The sequence below is a fragment of the Athene noctua genome, chromosome Z (genome assembly GCF_965140245.1).
Source record: "Athene noctua chromosome Z, bAthNoc1.hap1.1, whole genome shotgun sequence".
In the NCBI taxonomy this organism is placed as follows: Eukaryota; Metazoa; Chordata; class Aves; order Strigiformes; family Strigidae; genus Athene; species Athene noctua.
Genome location: NC_134077.1, coordinates 83723678 through 83745806, shown reverse-complemented (window position 1 = coordinate 83745806; position 22129 = coordinate 83723678). Strand labels below are relative to the sequence as shown.

Sequence of the window (22129 nt, the reverse complement as noted above, 5' to 3'; positions counted from 1 at the left end):
AGTGATTAAAGAAGAACTCCATCCACTGTAGTCAAACATAAATAAAGGATATATTTTCACTTTTTATGCTCTGAGCCTGCTGTGTAAAGCAGTTGTCAAGATAAACCACAGCTTGATGGCAACGAAGAGGTTAATTTTCTAGTAGGTTTTAATTACTTGGGAGGAAGATGGACAAACCCATTAATTTAGTGGTCTGAGAGGTTACCTGTATTACATCTCTGGTGGTCACAGTTTTTCTGCACTGCTTCATAATTGGAGAAACCAAAAGTAGTATTATGTTTTTGTTTAGTTAAGGTTGTTTTGCCAACAGCCATGTGAGCACATCATCTGGCTATTGAAAGTATTTAATTCAGAAACTACTTGACTGTGTTTTCTGGAAGGAAAACACTTAGGGGAAAATAGGTATTTGTTTGCGATTGACAGAAAAAGAGCATCTCGTTTCTGCAATGTTTAGTGAAATGTACCTTTACCACTTCATTTTCAGAAATGTTTCTTGTGTTTCAGGCATACGTGAGTTACAGCAATATAGCTGCACTGGCACAGCTAGCAGCAAAACCGGGATGGGAAATAACCAGTATGCTGGATGATGTAAGTGCATAATTGTGTAATAGCTACATGGCCACTTCAGTTATGTCTCACCATAAGAGGTGGGCAGAGAAAAACATTGTTTTACATGTGTAAATAAATACACTGGCTAGGCAGTGTTTGTTTTTACAGTGGCTAGGTCTGAAAACCAAAACTGCAGTTGCCCTGAAATGTTGCAAAGCAACCTCTGATTGTCCAGAGTGCTTTGCAACCTGGAAGTGCCAAAGAGTTCTTCTAAGATGGTCTGAATGGGTTGTGAATCAACACAGGACTTGGGATCCCAGAAGGGCTGGCTTGCTAGCAACTGATCAGCTGTGCTTGCTGAGCAACACACAGCAGAGTGTAAAAACACAGTTACCATCTCATTTGTGTGATGCATTTTCTTTGCCACAACTGATGTGCTTCTGTGGTTTTGCTAAATTGCTTGATTCCAGCAAAACACCAAACTAGAACATCTTTGCTTAGGCAGTGCTCTTGGGGCTTCTTGTATCACTGTGATAAGCAAAATGGGTGTGGCTGTCTGTAATATTCTGCCTTTACCAGTTTTGCAGCATGGGAGAAATTTCTAAGTAGCAGTCACTATCATGCGATGGTTCCAAATGGACACTGCCAGTGGGCGGGTAGCAGCAATTTATATACCCGATTTTTCAGTCTTTGTTTTCTCAGAAGACCACTTGACTTTTTCTGTGCATGTTTTTTCTTTCAGCTATTTTTCTTTCTGCCCTTTTTCTATTTAAAAAGTACAAAAGCCTGAAAGCAAAGCACCTCCCTGTTCATTGACCAGTGTTATAAGATCAGAATCAGTAAGGAATCTTGTGTAAGCCAGTTTTAAGGTAGGAAGATGCTGTTAATAAAACCAGTAGCAAGATAATTTAGTTGGGAAAACTCAGTTTTAATCTAGATGCAGTGCATATTTTCCAAACTGTTGAGAGATATCTTAAGGTTTGGTTTCTGAAATAGGGTTATTCAGTCACTAAGCTTACTTTAAGATCATGTAGATTCAGAGATGTTTTGAGACAAGAAAAGACTGTTACAATCTTTCAGACTGACCTCCTGCATGTCACAGGCTATGAAACTTTACTTACTTATTCTTGGATCTAGTCGATAAGCTACTTGAGCAAGAGCATATATAAATCATGAGGAATTCCAGTGATGGAAAAGTTGCTATTTCCATGTGTAGGTTGTTCCAGTGGTTAATAACTTTCAGCAAACAGTGCTGTGGCAAATAGATGATGGACAGCTCTCATGCTGGAAAAACCAAGCTTGAACAATCAGACTGAATCATTAAGCGTTATTTTTCAAGCCTCTGCTAAGACTGCATTATTATCCATGTGAAACTTCCTTTCTGCATCCACTGGGACTGCCACAATTTCAGTTTCTTTCTTAATACTAAATGCTTGAAACCTGTAATAGGACCAGCACCAAATGTTATGAAGAAATTACTTCATACAAAAAACACAAACCCCATGCACATTCTGGATGACTGTTCTGGTTTTGGCTGAGATAGAGTTATTTTCCTTAAACTGGGAGGGGGCACAGCTGGAGTGCTGAACCTGGATTGGCCACTGGAGTAGTCCATATCCTGTGAGGTTAGGCTCAGTATATAAAGGAGGTGGGTTCTCTCTCCCTTCTGGTCTGCAATGGTGGGATCTTCATTCTGTCAGGATCGCTGGCTGAGGGCAGGCTGTGTATTGGTCAGTGGGTGGTGAGCAGTGGCGTTGTGCATTACCCATTTGTACTTTCTATTACTGTTATTGTTTTGGTTTATTACAATTACTAAACTGTTTTTTATCTCAACCTACAAATGTCCCTTTATCCCTCTGATATCACCCCCATTCACCAGGCAGGGGGAGGATGAGAGTGTCTGTGTAGTGTTCGGCTGCCAGCCGAGATCAAACCATGACAATGACATTTCAAAACAGCATGATGTTATTTCTTTCTCTCAGCAAGACACCAGGTACCTTCCAGTACTACTGGAGTCAGGAACTTTCACCCCCTTCTCAATATCTTAAAATAGTCTTGATAGTAAGATCTGCCTCTAAGCCATTTAGGCCTTATCTGGTGGCAAAACCTCAGTAGCTTTTCCTAGCTGTTCTTTCATCCAATGGAAGTACACATCTTAAATCTAGCAAAATCTCAGGAGGGATGTAGGATGCAAACCACACTGATGCTGTCAATGGGTGGAGAGTTGCCATCTACTCCCATTGTTCTGGATAGTTCTGCATAATCTGTCAGAATACTTAAAGATATTCCTTAAAGAAGTGTCAGGGATCCAGGGTAGCACACTACCTTTTTTTTTGTCTGAAAGGATGTATGCAGTGAACAGTGGTAGCAAACCACACTTACGCAGGCCTCTTCACTTGCTGTGTACCATTTATTCCAGTAAGTCTTCTTACTTACTTACATCTACATGCAGGCACAAGGTAGGCTGCTGACAAAGTGTGGATGTCAGCAGTAGGCAGAAGGTACATTTGTGCTGATATGTGACTGTATGCTTACCTATAAATTAACACACTAGGTGTATTAGATTTGCTCTTTGGTAAAGAAAGTGAGAGTGAAATCTATCCTGGACTTTACCTATACAGCTCCTCCAGTCAAATTCAGATGTGTGCTCGAATCCCTAAATGCTGGTATAGGTGCAGCTCCAAGAAGGCTTTCTGCCAGCTCTAAACATTACATCATCTTTCCTTAAGCACTGCAGGCCAGCACACACACATCTTGCGGTCTTAGGTTCTCTGCACTCTTATACCAGGTCTTGATCCTTGTACAGTGGAGTAGGCACAGAACAACTACTCAGCCTTCTCTGGTAGACACACATAGCAGCATCTCCAGTCAAACAGATCTCTTCAATGTCCATGAAATGGTTTCTTGGGGAGAGGCTGAAAGAACAAGTAGTGGGAATCAGATGGTAGTACTGATCAGTCTGAAGGCAGAGTACTATGGGAAAGGAGACATTAGACTGAACTTAAATGTTTTAGAATTAAATATTCTGGTAGGTAGGTTTGGCAAAGCAGTGTGAGCTTCTCTATATGCAGAAGATTTGTCTCCTTCTCCCTGGAACTAGAATGACTCCAAGTTGGTTGACGGTTTTTGAAGGTAGAAAGCGGCACTGTGAGCTCTTTCACATAGAGCCCCAAGACTTTTAGGCCTATAGTAGTAATCTAGCGTTGCCAATGTCCACTTAACAGCTGCACCTCCCACTTTGTTTTGTGATTTTTCAAGTCTAGAAGACTCCTAAGACAGCATGATTTCTCTTCTATGCCTTAGAGCAATATTGATCCATGCATCCTGCATCTGGTTTCTAAAGCTTGTAGGCCTTTTGTTTTATGCCAGACTTTATTTCAGCAAGATGTTTGCTGGATTATGTTGGCTTTTTTTTTTTCTTATTCCAAAACATGAAAAATATGAAAACATACAAAATCTGTGTTGTTGAACAAATGCTCTGTTAACCAAAAGACTGTTAATTATTAATACAGAAAAAAAAAAAAAAAGCAAAAAAAAAAGCAACAGAGATGACAAAGCTCATGAATATTGTATCACTTAGAAATGAAAATCTGGTAAAACTTTCTAGGATTTGAGAAGCCATTTAGCATATCAGATTAAAAATTGGGACTAATTCCAAGCACTCTCTTCTACCCATCTTCTTCCATTATACAGGGTTTATGGAACATGCCAAGCCCTTCTTTTGCAAGGATTGTATTATTCCTTCTGAATTCTCTGTGTTAGAGTTTAGGCCTATGACTAGAAATAGACCCAAAATAAGACAAAATACTGCAAGTGTGGGACATGTAAGGCAAAACTATGCTTTGAAATGGTTTTTCAGTATATCATCAAGTCCAGGCGGTCTGCTTCACATAGGGGAGAAGGAAAAAAAAGATATTTTGGAAAGAGAAATGTTGAGTCGTTTCAGGGGAAGGGGACATAGGCCAAAGTGTGACTGATTTGCATAGACAAACAGAGCTGAAGTGGCTGAATTCTACTAACTACTAATTAAAGACAAGGCTACTGGACTGACCCTGTATCATACAAAACCATCCCTGTTAAAGCTCAGAAAGTGTTTTTGTAAAAATTTGGTCCCTTATGGATATCTGTAGATAAGCTCTCCGAAGCTGCAATCTGCAGGATTGCTGGATGTGTTCCAAAATCCAGATGGCAGGGAGGGCAGTTGCCTGGTTTGTCTTATTTTGATGAAGTCTCACACATACTGCAAGGATGCTCATCTCTAGTATGGCCACACTCCAGCTTGCTCCTGCTCACCAGAGCCACATCCAATGGATTCTGCTCTGTAGTTTCAAATTTCTGGAAAGCTTTAAGTAACCATCACCTGTAGATACTTTACACAAACCTACATTAATAAAGTTTATTTCATGCCTTCCTAATAAATTGTATGTTACCTTTCCCTGCTTTCCCATATTTATGTAACTCGACCTGGCTCAAGGGCTTAAAGGTTTGGGTTAAAAAAATGGTAGAATTCTAGACTAGTACTCACCTGCCCAGGTTTAAAAAGTCCTATCTCCTGTCACCTGACGCCAAATTCACAAAAATAATTGCATTGGTTCCTCAGGCTGCCCCGTTAGTTTCTGGAGTCTCTATGAGGAGACTTTCTATAACAAGGCTGAGAAGAGCCTTTTACCTTCATTCCTAAGTGGATCTGATGTTGTTTATGATGACATTTACATGGTCCTGACAAGAAAAAAAATACACTGAAATGACTCAGTTTGTTCCAAGGCACCTGCAGCTTGAAGGGTATTTAGAGACTCTGTATGCACAGTGTGAGAAGGTCATACTGGCCTCCTGCTCATCCAGTTCCACTTGCAAGCTAATTCAGCTATCCCTAAAGCGACGTAATAAAAGCTGTGTGATGTCAGTATGCGATCAGCGTACTTGATTTTACATTGTGCTGTATTTTAATGTTACACTAATCTTGAATACTAAGATGCCTTCTGTCAGATATAGTTACATAGGTAGTCCTGAGAAAATCTGCTTAAGTCCTAAATGTGTAACATTTGTAAGTGTTAAAATATTTATAGTAATAATTATTTGGTTTAAATATGTTGTTCACTTTTCAGATAAAAATATGGACTCATGAGGAGGGTGATGTGTTGTCACTCAAAGTTGAAATGCAGGTGAAGGTACCGTCACATCTAGCTTTCTCCCTTCTGTCTGACTTCACATTCCGCCAACAATGGGACAAACATTTCTTGTAAGAACTTACCTTTCTTTAAGACTGTTTGAGTCCACTGACAACTAACCTTTTCGGATACAAATATTTTTTGAGATGTTGACACTTTTCTACCTAATTAAGAAGGAATTGCTGTAAAAGCTGACATTAAAGGTTCATTAGTCAAAGTATGGATTGTTTTTTCTTACCTTAAAAATAAAATTTAATTTGTTCTTAGTCTGATTTTAAAACACAGTTGCTCTGGACTGTCAAGAGAGACAGCTGGGACAGAGGTTACCCTTTTCTAAAATGAACACAATTCCATGCCTAGACATGTGTGTCTTAAAAGGCTTAAGTTTAGTAAATTGCATATAATTTGAGGCAGATATATTGTGCGTGCTCTCTGTAAGAAGTAAGGCAAAGTGTGGACTCCTTCATGTTGGTATTGTTCAGGACACTCATGCTCAGCTTCATCGTACATTCAATGTGAGAAAGCAAGAAATGGGGTTCTTCAAAATGCATATTTTTAGAAAAATAGCATCTTATAAAGTGTATGAGAATTGGAATGGGTTTCAGAATTGCTGTAAAGGTGTTTGAGGTTTTTTATTTACCTTATATGGTGTAGAATAATGACTAGAGAGAATTGAGTTGATATGACACCAGTTTGGTAAATATTCTCTTAAAGGAGAAACTTTTTTCAGTTAGTCATCCTCTTCTGAAAGATAGATCAGAGGGTGAAAGTGGAAGCTTAGGGATATTTGAAAATGTACAATCTCTGCTGAATTTATGGCTTGGGACAAATGAAATCTGAAGAAATACTATGTTGACTTTCTGTATCTACAGCCAAAAATCTCACCTTTCTTACGACTACTGTGTAGCCTGATTGACTGGTCAAAATTGAATACCAGCTTAGCAGTGATTATTGCTGAGGCAGTAGAAGCTGAAATTAAATAAATCAATTACTGCCAGTGTATAGGAAAATTCTGACTTTTTTTTTTTTTTGTAGTGAAAACTCAAGGAATAGTGATCAGTACTTCCAAGACAGTGAAAGAGTGTGTCCTACCCAGGTGGCCCTGTCCAAAAGGAGTAGGACACACTTTGAATAAAATTTTACAAATGTTTCCTGACTGTCTTGTGGTGTGTCAGATGGACAATGTTTTCATTCAGCAAGCTGATGTAATTCCAAACAGAAATCGACAGAATGCAAAAGATACGCCTTTAAGACATGGCGGTAGCACCTTGCAGCACTTTTTAACAGTTCTGTGGGACAGAGAGGTGATGTCAGATGAAGTGTTGCAGAAAACCTCAATTTTTCACTCTGTCTTTCTCTCTTTCTTGCTGACTGAACATAAAACTTGTAGGCTTAATGTTAGAATGGAATATATGTTGATATTGTGCTTTTCATAAGAGATGCTATTGCCTACATCAGGGTCTGCATCTGCATATGTGTGGGTTAAATGTATTTGCAGAACTTGCAAAGTCCTACAAGCTGTGAATGAAGATGAGAAGATATATTATGTTACATCTCCACCCATCACTGGCCATAAATCCAGAGATTTTGTGATTCTTGTGTCTCAAAGGCAACCCTGTAAGCCAAGGTGAGTATACAATTTCAAGTTTAAAACTGTGAGCACTTTGGAGCCACAGTTTTAATTACTGTTGACCTTTATCTAGGCCTGTCACTGGGTGGCAAAGATGGCATTTTATTTTTTAGAAAATTAGATTAGTAGCTGATTTAAAATAAAATATGTTGCTTCTTGAGTTTGCACAACCAGATTTGTTTTGCAATATGAAGGTGCAATGAAGTAAATTCAGAGCATCACAAATCTGTAGTGTAATCCAGTATTGCTTCTTTGATAGTGACTCATCAGGAGTGGTCCATCCTGAGGGAAAATAGGCCAGAATTGCAAACAGGCATTCTGGAAAAAAAACATGTCCCAGAGGGCCTGTCAGTGGAAAGCACATAACTGGTAGTTTGTTTGTTTTAAGTGACTATAATCCCATTCAAAGTAATTCTGGAGATTTTCTGATTGAAGGAGGTACTTGGCCTTTCTTGAAATCTCAGTGTGATGCTTTTTTTTTTTTTTTAAATTTAAATTTTGCTGCTGAATGTGGTTTAAAAAATCTCATCATCACTTTAATATACATCGATTTTTTTTTATTAGATTTCCTTTTGTTCTTGCCTAATGAAACATGGACAAACAGGATCATTTGATCTATCATTGTTCTTTATTCTCAGTTTCTGTCTTATATTCAGTAATTCTTCATGCTGACAGAACACTGCTTCCAAAATGCCATATTCTGCAATGTTTGCTTTTTTACCCCCACATCTGGGAACTGAATCCTGCCTACCTTTCTGGGGCCATGCTGTAAAGCCTCTTAGTAAGGTTTGCTCCCAGGCCCTGATTCTGTATATGTGGGTCATGGTGAGGTGGATAAGTTTTAAGAAGTGGGTGTTTTATGTGTGACTGTTCTGTGGCTTTCCACAGAAGCCTTCTTGATTGGAATCTGTGTCAAAGCCTTAATGAGACTCAAAAGGGCTGAATCTTTTAACATACATCTTTAAACATACAGGAGCTTGTTTGCCTTCATACAAAAATCACATCTTTGGTGTAGTTGTGTCTAGTCATTTACAAGTATCTTTTTTAACATCTCGTTGAAGACATATTTGATTCTTCCCTTTGCCCTGCAGTGAACCCTACATAGTAGCTGTAAAGTCAGTGACCCTCAAGTCTATGCCACCTTCTTCAGAATACTGCAGAAGTGAAGTCCTTTGTGCTGGATTCCAGATCTACAGTGACTGCAACAGCTCCTGTACAGTAAGTACTTCTGCAGACCTCAGCTGTGTCTCCTTTCCAGTAGTATATACATGTGCATATAATCTTATTCGAGCTGACAGTCTAGAACAGTAACAGCAATACAACAAAAAATGAGTCACTTTACCCAGAGTTCAGCTTGGTTATTAAGACATTCTTTGTTCCACAAAGTGCAATCTGTCTTGCCCAACGTGAATGTTAGGAATGAAATCTAAACTAAGCACTGGAGATGGCCAGGCACCTCCAGAGTCATTCATTCAATCCTAAAACACACTTCTAGAAGGTGCGCATTAAACTGGTCTCTGGTGGTGTCCATCTCACTTCACTGACTACAGAAGAAATCCAAGGAATTAGTTCAGATTAAATGATTAAACGTTCATATGTCAGAAATTATGCAGTATGAATCCCATCTCTGAATCAATGACAGTCTTCCCCTTTTGATTTTTCCCATGGGAAGGCTATAACTTTTTCATTTAAGAAAATATATTTCTGAAAATATTCACTCTCAATGGCTGGAATTCTTTCTTCAGGCAACAGCTTTGTTCATAAAGCACATATATTTAACAGTTTACACACAATGTTTCTTGATGCACTGCTGTGTACATTTACCTACAGATGCTTGAGGACCTGTCAGTAGTGAGGACACCGAGATCATTAAAGTACTGCAAAAAAGGCATGTCTATTTTGCTAATTATTGTCTTCAGTTTCAGAAGCACTATGTGTTTCTATTAGCATCCATAAAAACTTTGATACTCATCTAGACTGCAAAAAATTGCTAACTATTGCATTCCATAGGCTTCTTTGTTTCATTTATTTTTGTTTAAACAGGTGTGTTACTTCAATCAAGTGACATCAGGTGTTATGCCGTACTTAGCTGCAAATCTCACTGGCTCATCAAAATCCATTGAAGACACTGCTTTGGAATGTATAAAGTTCTTGGAGCTGAAAGGCAGCAAGTATTGAAGTTAAAAACAGATTTCTGAAGAGACCTCTAAAAATTTTCAAGCAGTACTGGTTTAAATTCCTGCATGCATGTTGATCATTTTTCTGCAGGTTAGTTACTGTAGATCATGTAGCCAGTATTGGGCTTGAGCCTGAGAACATCCAGTACAAACATTTTCTGTCAAATTAAGATTAGGCTTTAGGGTCCAATTTTTAATTTTACAAAGACTAAGGGACAGATACTGCTCTTGATTGCATTAATGAATGGAGGCAGAACTTGGCCCAGCAGAATTGTAGCTCATAGGACTATTTCACTATTTTGATGTTATTCTGAATGTAATAGCATTCAGTCAGTCTTAAATCAGTAAATGCCCTGTGTAATTTGCAGAGAAGTGGGGCTGCTAAGTAGCTTATCCAGTGCTCTGACCTGGTTGTCTTAAGTCCTTGTGCAGCCATTACATATAACTTGATTATACCCCATATAAGTTAGTGTTTGCTAATATTTGGGCTTTAATTGTTAATGCTTGTAGTTTATCTGTGAATTCCAATAAATTATGTTTCTGAGGTTATACAAATCCATCGCAACTTTTATTAGGGTTATCTCTGAAGTGGCATCAGATGTTCCAGAAAGACCGCTTTGTACTGATGATGGGGGCTGTTGGCCTCTTGCAAAGCGCCATGACCTCCTGCTGGCAAGTTCTGTGCAAGACTGTTTTGCTAGTGTTGAATAAATGCAGAACAGTAAGACTCTTGGATCCGCTCCCTCACAGATGAAAAGGGAGAATGGTTTCAGAGGTTTTATTGTGCTGCGTCTACTATGTTTTCTGCTCTTATTTTTGCTAAAAAGAGCCTTGTTCAGGAAAACAAGTATGATCATCAGCAGTCAGATTGTAACATGAATGCGGGGGTGTTAAGAGAATCAAAGCTTGTGAACTGTAGCAGTGGCATTTTATCTTCTGTAGTCTCACCCTTGGTAGAGCAAGAGCTCTAGGGCTCTGGTCCAGTTCCCACTTAAACAATATCTTCAATTTGACCCATAACCAAATCAAAGCTTTCATCAGTGATTTATAGTTACAGCATGCCTGCACATTTTGGACATGGCACGTCTACCAGGTGCTGCAGAAGAGACACCAACTGGAGTCCTGGAAGCCCTGTGGGTACACCAGCACCGTGAATCACCTGGCCCCTCAACAAGACTAGTTTAGTTTGGGTACGACCTTGAACCAAAGCACCAGTGGAATCAGCTGCTGCCTTCTATGCCTAGTGAAGGCTGGCCTCAGCGTGCCACACAACACAGGGATACCTTTGCACTAGAAATAAAAAAACTAAAGCGGGTCCTGGTCTTCGGCTCTGGAGGAGAGATTATAGATCCAGATCCTGATTTTGGATGATCATTTTTCTCACGTGGGTAAGGTGCAACACCTCATCCTATGGGCTGAGGACAGCAGCCACAGGGCAGCCCCCTCCCGGCACAAAAACCTCTGAGGCCCTGCTTGCCTCCTCCCGGCTCAGCTGGTAGTAGAAGGGTCCAGGCGTCCTCTGTGGCCCAGGGGCTCAGCTCTGCGAGTCCTGCCCACACTTGCTGGGTGCAGATGATGGCAGACAAGCTCTGGGGTGGGCAGGTAAGTCTCTGCAGTCCCAATTTTTAGTGAGCAGAGACACCTAATGTTCAGCTCTAAATACATGCACTACACATTGGGGACGAGGAGTCCCAACGCTGCCTGCACCAAGCATTTCTTACCAGCTGTTTGGGTGACTTCCTACGCAGCACGATTTATAACTTGCCTTTAGAGGCACTTACACCCTGAGCTCAGTGTGGCTACTGCAAGGGCTATCTGGAGAACATTTTTTGGCAGTTTTGAAATATTAGCATTCTGCCAAGCTCAGGCCCATATGAGAGGTTCTGCCCTGTGCCTCCAAACCTGAGACCTTGGCCCTTGTATCACAAAGTACCTCCAGAAGCAGCCACCAGATGCCTTTGGCCTGGGGGGAGAGTCTTTTTAACATAGACCAAGGATTGTATTTTACCAACCTCTCTGCAACTTCTAAGACAAGGAAATTAAGGTTTCTGGTGCACAGACTTTGCCTTAAACTCAATTATTTGCCTAACTTCTGAATTTATCTGTGGACACAATGCAACTTTACATGCAGCACCTTTTAAAATAGCTTTTCCAACAGCTTTCTTCAACTACACATACCTTTGTGAAATCACCTGAAAAGAGATTAGTGGGTGCATTTAACAAATAGTTTTGTGCAAGTTACTGAAAATTGCTAACCTGTGCAGCTGCTTTAGAGCTTAGTACAAGCATTTCAGCGCCATCTTTTTCTCAGCAGTCACTGAAGCAGAGGATAAGAGGGGGTCCCACGCAAGCACATGTGATTACCTGGGAACAGCTGCTGCCTTTCTACTGAAATTCTTACAGAGCCCCTACCCTGCGATTTTCTAAGTCTGAAGAAGGCCGTTATTTCTTCTCAGGGGAGAACAGAGCAGTAGTCAGGTGTAGAAACCCAACAAGTGGGTTTTTTTAGTGCAAGATGGATCAAAGCAACAGGTACAAAACTCAAGGTTGTTTCACCTAGTGAGGGCCGTAAGGCTCACTGACCCCCAGAGGAGCATGACAAGGACTGAAGGGGTTCAGGTGTGCAAGCTGGACACCAGCATGTCCCACTTGAGCTCCAGTATTTCAAGAACAAAGATTAATCCACTGCTGCTTGTGGAACTTCTTTTGCCACAACTGCCCTCTCAGTCATCCCAGTTTTAGCAGTCCCTCTCAGCAAGCAGAAGGGACACTGATCAGCTGTGGGAAGGGAACCGTGAATTCTCTTTTCCTCCGAATGACTGCATAACTCAGTTCTGTCAAAGGGACGCTTCTGCCGCAGACTGCATTAGCACAACTGGGCAACCACGTCTGGCTTTTAGCCACAGGCTCACAGCAGCCATTTCCTCGGGAGGAGAGGCTGTGCTCTGAAACCACAACTCACACCACACCATCTACAACAACCCCTTATCTGGGAACTGTCGGTACCACTGTGCAGGGCTTCAAGTTCCTATGGGCAAAAGGACATGGCACAATACCAGAGAGTTTTTGAAGACAGGAAATTATCTAAACGGATGCTTTTTAAACAATATACTTATTCATATAATAGAAACACTTTTTAAGGCGGAAAAAATGTGTTGCAAAATGTCCACAATAAAGTGATACTGCTTTGAGCTTTAACCTAATTAAAACTCTGTAATTAATCCTTGATTTCAGTCACATCCACTCCTCTTCCCCATTTAAATGTGTGCTCCAGTTATTATAAACTGAATACACATGCCCCATCTTAGTCAACTTAATGTGCCTTTGTATCCAAAGCAGAACCAGAAACCCTAAAATAAGAGCTCCAACTATTGCATTCTTTAGCAGCATTTTATTAAAAATAATTAACATGTACAAATATAAAATATATCCACACAATTAAATTCCTGTCCTTGACTTCTGCTGTAACAAAACTATGTTCCAACCCTACAGTTTCAGTAGCTGGTCCTAAGCACCTCAAAACCCAGTCCTGAGCTCCAGTCTGGGCTCTGATGTTCCTTCCGTGTTCTCACCCAGCTGACATATGGATCCTTAGGGCACTTATTGGAAGGGTAAATGACTGCTTTAGAAGCAACAGCATTACCACTCTGCAGCTTTCCCTCAAGGAATGTTACTTATTACTGCGTGAGGCAAGCTGAAGTGTTTAGAAGGCACATTTAAGATTTCTGGAGCACTGAAGTCCTGTACTCGTCCGATGGCAACCAGAGCCGCAGCAGAGGAGCGAGGAGCCCGACGTGGCCGGCACACAGGTCCGCGCCAGGTGGCGCAGCACGGGGAGCACAGCGTGGACACAGCACAGCTCCTCCCCGGAACGCTGCCAGGGCGCGTGCTCAGCACAAGGCGCTGCCTGTGAGAGGAGCTTGAGACATCCAGCTTCCTGGCTCACCTCAGGAGGGATGATCCACAGTGAAGGCCAACCACCACCAGCTGCACTGGCTGAGTACTATGCACAGTATTTGGAGAGCTGTTGCAGGAACTTCGTTTTGAGTCGGTTTTGATACTTTTTCTAAGGGTGTAGTTTTTCAGGCTGCAGTCTCCATTTTAAAGTAAGTCAGTCTGCCATTAAGCAGGCATGCATAAGACAAAGCAAAGCTTACTCCCAACTCACCAAGGGATAGAAACAATGAAGATTTTTAAGCACTTTCCTTGAAAAAAGTAAAGAAACTAAGCAAGTGGCTCACTTGCTCTCCAAGTCTTTTCAGGTGTATTTCACTACAGGTATCAGAGGAAGGGCATGATTCTGTTTCTATCAGTGAACAAACACTCAAACATGCGCAAGCGATCAGATTAATGCATGTACACATTTTACCTGACCTACCATGAGCAGCAAGAATTGCAACCCCAGTACTACAGGCCACAGAGTATACCAAATAACTTTGCCACAAGACTGCTCACGTTGGCACTTAGAGCAAAAAACCAATTCTTCCTAAAAGGATAAGGCAACACCAAGCCAAAACCCAGTGAGACTCTTTAGAAAACAGAAGAATGAAACAGAGAAACAGAAAAATGCTCTTGATAAGATCAGCATGATTGTGTTCATCTCTGACAAGTAAAAGCAGCACTTGTAAGGTAACAATACCAACCACCGAGATCCAGTGGTCATAAACCCCCGTGATAAAATGCACATGCCCTGTTTGGTTACTGCAACCAGATCCCTGTTACAAATAGCCAGTTTCCCTCTTCAGAGGGCTGGCAGTGAGAGGGAATGCTGTACTTCAGCAGAGACGTATAAAAATAAAATTTCCACTTGCTGCATTTCTGTTGATCCCAGCTTTTCTGTAAACTGAGTGAGTCTGGGAAACAAACTGGAAAAGTGAGGGGGGACCAAAACAGAAATAATTTAGCAGCAGCAGTTTGCTTGATTTTCTGGAACCAGCAATCCACTTTCACAGAGTCACTACTCTGGAGTGAAGCAGTGCAGGCTCACAGTGGTTTAGAACCAAGAGGACTTCAAAAAGTAACAACTTTGGGTACTTTAACTTTTGTTTTTTGCAGCTTTGGTGTTTCTGTAATTTCTTCATAATCTGCGCTCATTCCAGTGGCCCATCGCCCAACTGTAACCTGATCTGCAGAGTGAGAGACAAGAGATTATGGAAAGGCTAAGCATTACTGTTTGGTCAGACTTTTGCATTTGAGGAAGGTTTGGCCCACAAAGGCCTGTCATTGATTCACCAAAGATCTGTGCGTTTAGTTGTACCTCTGAAACCAACTTTCCTGACACAACTTTTTTTAAATTGTGTTTTGTAAACTCCTTTTCTTCCCCCATGCAGATTGTCAAGGTTCAGAAATCACTGCTACATGTTTTTTCCTATTTGTCTGTCCAAAGAAACATTCAGAGAGCATGCAGATGATATATTAGCTCTCCCACAAGTTCAAATAACTCTTATGATGAAGATTCAGAATATGTCAAGCATCTCTGGATATACAGGAAAGACCTCCTCTGTTGCACAGATGAGAAAACTAAGCCTGAAGAGGCACAACAGAACAAAATTTACACTTCTCAACTTACATCCCTGCATACAGTCAACATCATTCTTTTGCTGTTTAAATGAACTTAGACCGATTCACACCCCTTTCCCAGAGAAAACACCATTAATCAACTGATAGTTCTTTTCTGAATGACAATCTAATTTTTAGAGCGACAAATCAAATTACAACAAGAATACCACACATATATACCAATGTTTACCTGGAATAACTTCTGTATGTTAAAGCAGACCAAATACCTCTAACCTAAAGAGGTAACAAGCTGTAGTGCCTAAACTTCTTTGACAGCTATCAGCTACCTTCCTGTAGTCTGAAAGTACTTTGCATGATGCAAACTGATTCAAAGAGTATTACAATTCCTACTAACAGTGTCACGGTTCCAGTTATTTCAACTATTTGTAACCAGCAATACTAGTTTTGAAGCATCGGCATAAAGTCGATGTACCTTGGGAAATCAAATAGCAGTTGTCAATCTTCATTATGGACATAAAACTTCTCCAAAAAAAGGCAGAAAAAATTCAATTTCTGCTTCACATATAATTCAGAACCCTACTGCAAGAGAGCAGAAAGGCTTGCATTGGACTGCCCTAACAACTGAAGGCTGACGTGTCCTGGGAATAGCCAGCCCAGCTTTGAGCAGTGCCCTTCCCTACAAATGTTTCCTTTCTCCTACAGCACCTGTACTGGTTTTGGATTTACAAAAAGTGTTAACCACACAGAGGTAGTTTGCCATAAAAGTAGTGTGCAGAAATCCCAAAAGGGGTACATTACAGGCTTTCAACTCAGCAGCTGAGTGGGCACTGCCCAACAATCGGCCACAGAGGATGAGTCCAGGGAAATTTTAAAGTCTTTTCATACCAGAAACTTCTGTCATACCAGTTAAGAATCACTCTCACTTGTTCTAAGCTAGCAAAGCAGCACGTCTGGAATGTTACATATGCTCTTGCATACAACAACATCATATATGTTAAGATCAGATACACAAAACGGCTAAAGTATAGGCCTCTACTGCCTATTTCTTACATAATAATATATGCCACTTCAGTGGAATTTAAGTTGTATAAGCCAGGCAAACAAAGTAGAAAAATGCACCAAAATGTCACACTTCAGTAACAGAATCATTCTTCAAACCCTTGTTTGATGCTTTTTGCATTCCTTAGCACAGGTTTTTTTTGTATATAATTTAATTTTTCCACCCACAAAGATAACTGAAGCACACGTAAGTAAGCAGATTATCTGGTGAGTCCCCCTGGACAAACCTCCCGTCTCCTCTTTCTCTGCTGTCTTGGATGACTTGAACACTTGCCTGCACATGGAGCTTTTTGCAAGCTGCCAGCACCATCACCCTGCAACTGACATTACATCCAGTTCCACTACTTCACACAGAAATCAGAATCAAAAGAAGAAACCAGTTCTGTCCTACAGCTGCTAAGTTGTGAACAGCAGCATAAATATTGGCTAATAAATACACATTAGCTCGTGTTATCTTCAGAAACCCACAAGCTATAATTTTTTAACAGAAAGCTCAAGTTTTCCATTGCAACTTAATGCCTCCCCCACGTACCCCTTAATATAAGGGCTCACTCCCAAAGGAAGATCACATTTACTATTTGCAACTTCTCTTCTCAAAGCTTTTTTTCTCCTGACAAAAGTCAGGCAAAGCAGTAAATAAGCATTACTCAACTGTGCACTCAAACTCCACTCTGTACACTCCCTGCATCTCACCTGCGTTCTGTTTTTCTGGACAGTCTTTTCTGAAGTGCTCCACAGAGCCACAAAGTCTGCACCCACCACCTGTTAAGGGAGACAGTTGTTACTCATCCAGGTAAAAAAACCACAAACACAACAAAAACCCCAAACTCTTTCTCTTGTGTGTATCTTGAAAAATCTTCTACTTAACTGTGGTGACAAACTGTAAGATTAGGAAATGTCCCTACAGACAGGTCTGCCTTCCCTGGCACAATAATATTCTATTTTATAACACTGTGGAGCAGATATGCAGCCAGCCTTAGAAGCCTGCAAACACAGCCTCCTCTGTCTCTCTGTCTGACAGAGCTGTTTGCAATCACACTGTGCTGTAAAGCATCACATACTACAAATTCCAGTCACCACACACTGAGTATTTCTGATTTGTTGTAAAGCTCACTTTTTGAGAAACAAGCTGAAATCTGCTGAAGTTCATATTCAAATGAAATTCTGAAATTAATAGGAGTTCCTGAGGCAGGTAATCCAACTGCAGGTACTGAGATATGAAATACAAATTCTACTCATAATCCAAACACTGAAAGTAAAATGATTTTTCTACCAATTAAACCATGCTGTAAGATCACCCTTTTGAGTTTGCCAGACCTTCAAGTTTGTACAGGGAGACAGAATGCTGTTTGTCAGTGCCAACAGAGAAATCAGGCAGAGAAGAACATAAGTGCAGTCTTCAAACTTAGATCACATTTCTCATTAAAGTCACTTAAACCGAACACATCTTCTTTCTAGTGAAGCCCTTGTTTCATGTGAACACCTCTCAAAGTCTTAAGCTATATATGACTATGTTTTTACTTTGGTATATGTTCATTTAAATACACACGGACTTACATACATGCACCCTATTATGATTTTGTTTCTTTGTGTGCCTCCTGATACTGTAAGCACAATCAAGTTCTTGTACTTTGCGTATCATTTTGTTTAACACTAAGCTTACAATTAAAACAGAAATCCCTGGGCAATCAGGGGTATTAACACTGAATTCCCCAGAATTAATCTGCTTTTACCAATAGCAAAAGAGATTTGGAAATTCCTTTCAGTCAGATCCTCATTCACTTGCAATGTTACTTTGTTCCATATCAGGTAAGTATGAAAAATATGGTTTGGTTTTAGTAAATCAGTACACTCACCTTCTGCATACAATCCCTTGGGATTATCTGGACATGACCTTGACAGATGACCCATCTCACCACAGATGAAACATTTCGCATAAGGAAATGCCCCTGAAAAATCCCATAGAGTTTATGATCCACGTTAAAAACTTTTTAACGTCATAGACAACTGTGAACACACCATAAAGACAATATTTTACTGCACTATTACACTATAAAAACTATACTGTCTCTTACACTGTTAGGTAGTTCTAATATTGAATTCCTTTAAACATATTAACCTATCTCCTCAGAATAGTTAAATTACTAAACCACAAAGCTTATATTTCAGTAGTCAGAAAACTCAGACCAAAGCATCTCAAAATACAAATTTCTGAGACATACCAACCGCTGGATCTATTTTTGCTTTGCATTTGCTGATGTCATGTTCTGTGGATCCGCACCGGTAACAGATTCCTGTACCCATATCTTGACTTTCAAGTACTGCAGGGCAATCAGCAACACCGTGGCCAGGTTCTCTACAGTGGAAACATACCTTTGAAAATAAAAATTGTGTTATATGCATTTTCATAGACACTTAGCAAAACACATATCACTTATAAAAGTGACATTACTGAAGAATTCACTCACTCCTATTACCTGATTTTCCCCTAGACTTTTACTAGACCACTATTTCTCTTGACTGAAACCCTGAGGGTACTATATGTATTTCTACTGTTGAGATTTAAGGTTACTATAAAAAGACAAGATTCTGTGAATTGCACTCAAAGACCTGAAAATCACAGTCTAATAAGGCCTTCCAGAATCTCAGAAGCCAAACATATCAAGGGATTTTCTCCTCAGGGAAAAATAGCTAGACAAGAGACACTGTACCCTGTCACAAAATAACTGTTAGTGGTCTGTGCCATTAAGTCATATTATTATGGTTCTTTTCTCCTTTTACCAACAATGCACTGTACAGGGTGTTCACTCATTGACAACTGAGTGCCCTGGATGAGTAAAGATACTCGATTTGAACGATAACATAGTTCACAAGCTCCTAAAGCACTACTGCGGTAAGTGCTTAGGCAAATATAAGCAATGTTGCACCAGTCCTATAATTTACTCATAAAGAACTTCGATATCTCAGATTAATTAGTAGTAACTCTCTTTACTATGTTCCCAGATTACATTCAGCATGAATCTATGCTGAATGTGTAAGTCTGTGCTGGGATAACTTCTTTTATAGCCTTACTAAAGTCTGATGGAGGTCTCACTCCAATTCTCAAGCTGAAGACAGTGCCAAAAGAGGCCCCAAAACAGCAGGAACATTGTAGTAATGAATTACATATAGAAATGCACTGAATTAGTTTCACCTAGGAGCCAAGAGGGGCTGAGAATTTACCAAAGGGTAGCACGAACAGTGTTGAACATGAAGAGCTGTATTAAAGGCTAAGACTTAGGGGGAAATTCATTGTTTGCTTCAAAGTTGAACCATTCAAGTTCACTTTATTAACCTGAAGTGTCACTTAGCACACGCTACCCTTCCACGAGTTACAGCACTCGGTCTCCTCACTGAACCACCCCCTGACAGCATCAGCAGAGAATAAGGAACAAGGAATATGCGTTTTCCCCACGCAGCTTTTCCCAAGTTTTTAAACAAGTTACCAGTGACAGGGAAACACCCACGACTCAAGGGAAAACTCACCATGGCATTTTTCTTCACTTCTTGTCTCTTCAGCCTCCTATTCTCCCGCCGCTTGTCCTTCCTCAAGGCCACCGCGACCTCCTTCTCCAACGCCGCGCTGTCTGCTTCGGCCACCTCGCCACCCCGCGAGCTCTGCCGCAGGTACGCCGCAAACCCGTTGACGTCCTCGTTCAGATATTCTTTCTTCTTTTTGTTCTTCTTCTTCCTCTTCTCTTGCTCCTTCTTCAGGGAGAGAGGGCCTGAGCGGCCCTCCCGCCCCCAGGGGCCGCTCGCCATCTCCTCCCAGGGGGTCGCATCCAGCGCCTTCGCGCCGGCAGCGCCGTTTCGGCGAGCCCATCGGGTCATGGCAGCGGCGCGGACAGCTCCTGAACAGAGACCCACAGGTGAACAGGGGGGCCCGCAGAGCCCCTAGCCCGCGGGGGAGCGCAGCGCGGCCTGCGCTCCCTCAGGCGGCCGACCCCTGTGCACCCTTGAGACGCCCCCCGCTCCGCCCGCTGGCGCTCGCCCTCCCTCACCCCCGGCCCCTCGCCCGCCTCCCAGGACGGCGGCGCTGCCGGGGCGGCTCACCGAGCCCCCGCGGCCCGTCTCCAGAGGGGGAGGCCGCCGGCGGGGCCGAGCCGGAGGGGCCCGCCGAGACGCCGCTCACCCGAGTCCGCCGAGGCAGTAGAGATGCCCTCACAGAGCGGCCCGGCCCGCCGCGCGCCGGAAGTGAAGCAGCAGCCAATGGGGCGGGCAGGCCAGCAGGGAGACGACGTCACTTCCGTCCGCTCCGGGTCCGCCCGGCCGCCATGTTGTGGGCGGGACGCGGGGGCGCGGGCAGCGCGGCGGGGACGCGCCCCCTCAGGAGCGCGGTGGAGGTGTCACCGCCGGGCCCGCCCCGCCCCGCCGCGAACGCGGGCAGGAGGCCGCAAGCGCCTCCTGGGGGGACCGGTCCATCGGCGTCGCTGCCCCCCCGGAGCGGTTCTCTGCCGCACTCAGAGGCCGCCCGTGGGGTCATGATGTGCTCCTGCTGCTTAACCGCGGTGTTCCCGCCTGCCAGCCAACAGTAACGTGTGTAGGGCTGTTCTCTATATGGCCTCATTGAAGGGATGCGCCCCTTGACGCAGCGTGCCTTGGCGGTTTGTGAAGGCACTTCGAAACGACTAACCCTCTTCCAGACTTTTAGCTTCGTTACTGCAGGGATAGAAGGGCTGTGGGACGTAGCAGTTTGCAGGCACCCTGTGCCTTCCTGGCAGCAGCCAGAGGAGTTGGGGGATCAAAGGGGTGGCAGGAGCTGCTGTCCGTGTGCAAGGACCTTTCTCCCTGCTGCCAGCAGCCTTCAAGGTGGAGTGGGTGAATGGGCACAGCAGCTCGTGCCTGCTGAGTTCCTGCATCCCAGTGTAGGGGAGCAACGTGCCGTGCCGTGCCCCAGTCACAGCACAGGGTGACGTTGCAGGGGTGCCACAGAGATAGCAAGGAAGGGGAGGCTGCAGAGGCTGGGGCCTGCTTGGCTGCTTTTCACAGATGGGGAGAATTGCTGGTGCAGTTACACCAGTTCAAATGGTCATATTGTCCAGAAAAGTCAGTCTTATTTAAGTGGGGTTTATCTTTCACCAAGAGCAATGCTGCGTCACCAAAGTGGTCCCTACCCACATGGTGCAATAGTGAAGCTGATCCAAACCTAAAGATGAAAAATTTACAGCAGGCTTTCTCAAGGAGGATAGCTTTTTGAGATATAATTTATGACACATTCTGTTCTCTCCAAACCACTCCCTGAAGGCTCACAAAATAAATCTCCAGGACTATAATGTTAGAGGCTCCTGCTTAGCAATTAAATAAATTTTTATAAATCCAGTAAGACTTTTTTCTCAAATCAGTCTTCTGTTTCTGGTATTTTTAGCATTTTACTAAATGTCCATTACTTCCCGGGTAATCTTGAGCTGATGTTATAAGGACAGCTGGGCACCATTCCTTCTTCATTAGTTATCCTTAGTATTTGCGTCTCCCTAGATAGAGACACTGCCTTGCTGTTCTTTGGTGATCTTCCCGGGCTTTCCGTCCGCTAGAGGGAGGTGTGCACAAAGCATGCGTTGATCTTGCTCTTAAACTGCATCACTGCCAGCAAGAACAAGGACAGATTTAAGAATAATAGGTAAAAGTAATTAATGAATGTGATTTAAGAGTCACTGTTAATATGCTAAGACATAAAATCATAAATAATCATTAAAAATAATTAAAAATAACTAATTTGTCGATATTACAGCTCAAGCACAGCATGAAGTCCCAGTTGTTCCTGCAACGTGCTGCCCGCGAGCCTGCAGATTCAAAATCAGAGCCAAAGCTGTTTCGCACAGCCAGAAAGGGCAGCTGGAAACCCAAGGGTAGGGAAGATAAAGGCAATCAAAGATCCCATGGGCATCACACATATTTCAGGCATAGGTATGCTATGTATATATTAGGTGGTGGTTTATGAATAGGTGTGTATAGATGTGTTAGAAAGTTTTTAAATGGTGGGATTTTTT

General features: G+C 42.2%; 2 protein-coding genes across 5 annotated transcripts in view; one reads left to right on the top strand and one right to left on the bottom strand.

Moving 5' to 3' along the window:
- The window catches only part of ACOT12 (acyl-CoA thioesterase 12), a 32313-nt gene extending 22115 nt beyond the window's left edge, over positions 1-10198 (top strand). For both annotated transcript variants that reach the window (XM_074932918.1, XM_074932919.1), the window contains exons 11-15: positions 505-588; positions 5655-5788; positions 7216-7344; positions 8439-8565; positions 9391-10198. In XM_074932918.1, coding sequence (XP_074789019.1) covers positions 505-588; positions 5655-5788; positions 7216-7344; positions 8439-8565; positions 9391-9525 — 609 coding nt within the window. In that variant the 3' untranslated portion in view covers positions 9526-10198. The remainder of the gene's footprint in view (positions 1-504; positions 589-5654; positions 5789-7215; positions 7345-8438; positions 8566-9390) is intronic.
- A 2703-nt stretch (positions 10199-12901) lies between these two features.
- Positions 12902-20340, bottom strand: ZCCHC9 (zinc finger CCHC-type containing 9). Of its 3 annotated transcripts, none has more exons than XM_074932922.1 (6): positions 20275-20340; positions 19629-19993; positions 18326-18476; positions 17960-18052; positions 16797-16865; positions 12902-14650 (listed from the first exon to the last, which is right to left on the bottom strand). In XM_074932922.1, exons 2-6 carry the CDS (start codon positions 19971-19973, stop codon positions 14535-14537), a joined length of 774 nt encoding a protein of 257 aa, XP_074789023.1. In that variant the 5' UTR covers positions 19974-19993; positions 20275-20340; the 3' UTR covers positions 12902-14534. The 3 variants fall into 3 exon arrangements, with proteins under 3 accessions (XP_074789023.1, XP_074789022.1, XP_074789024.1); XM_074932921.1 differs by having other exon boundaries at positions 20196-20279; XM_074932923.1 differs by lacking the exon at positions 20275-20340 and adding an exon at positions 20144-20166.
- Between the last annotated feature and the right edge of the window lie 1789 nt (positions 20341-22129).

What these genes read in the sequence shown, in the direction of transcription:
- ZCCHC9 (XM_074932922.1), bottom strand. Translation starts at nt 19,973, where the DNA reads ATGACCCGATGGGCTCGCCGAAACGGCGCTGCCGGCGCGAAGGCGCTG. An exon ending in AAGTGAAGAAAAATGCCATG is followed by an intron (nt 18,477 to 19,628) that starts GTGAGTTTTCCC and finishes TTATTTTCAAAG; the next exon opens with GTATGTTTCCACTGTAGAGA. An exon ending in CAAGGGATTGTATGCAGAAG is followed by an intron (nt 16,866 to 17,959) that starts GTGAGTGTACTG and finishes CTCCCTTAACAG; the next exon opens with GTGGTGGGTGCAGACTTTGT.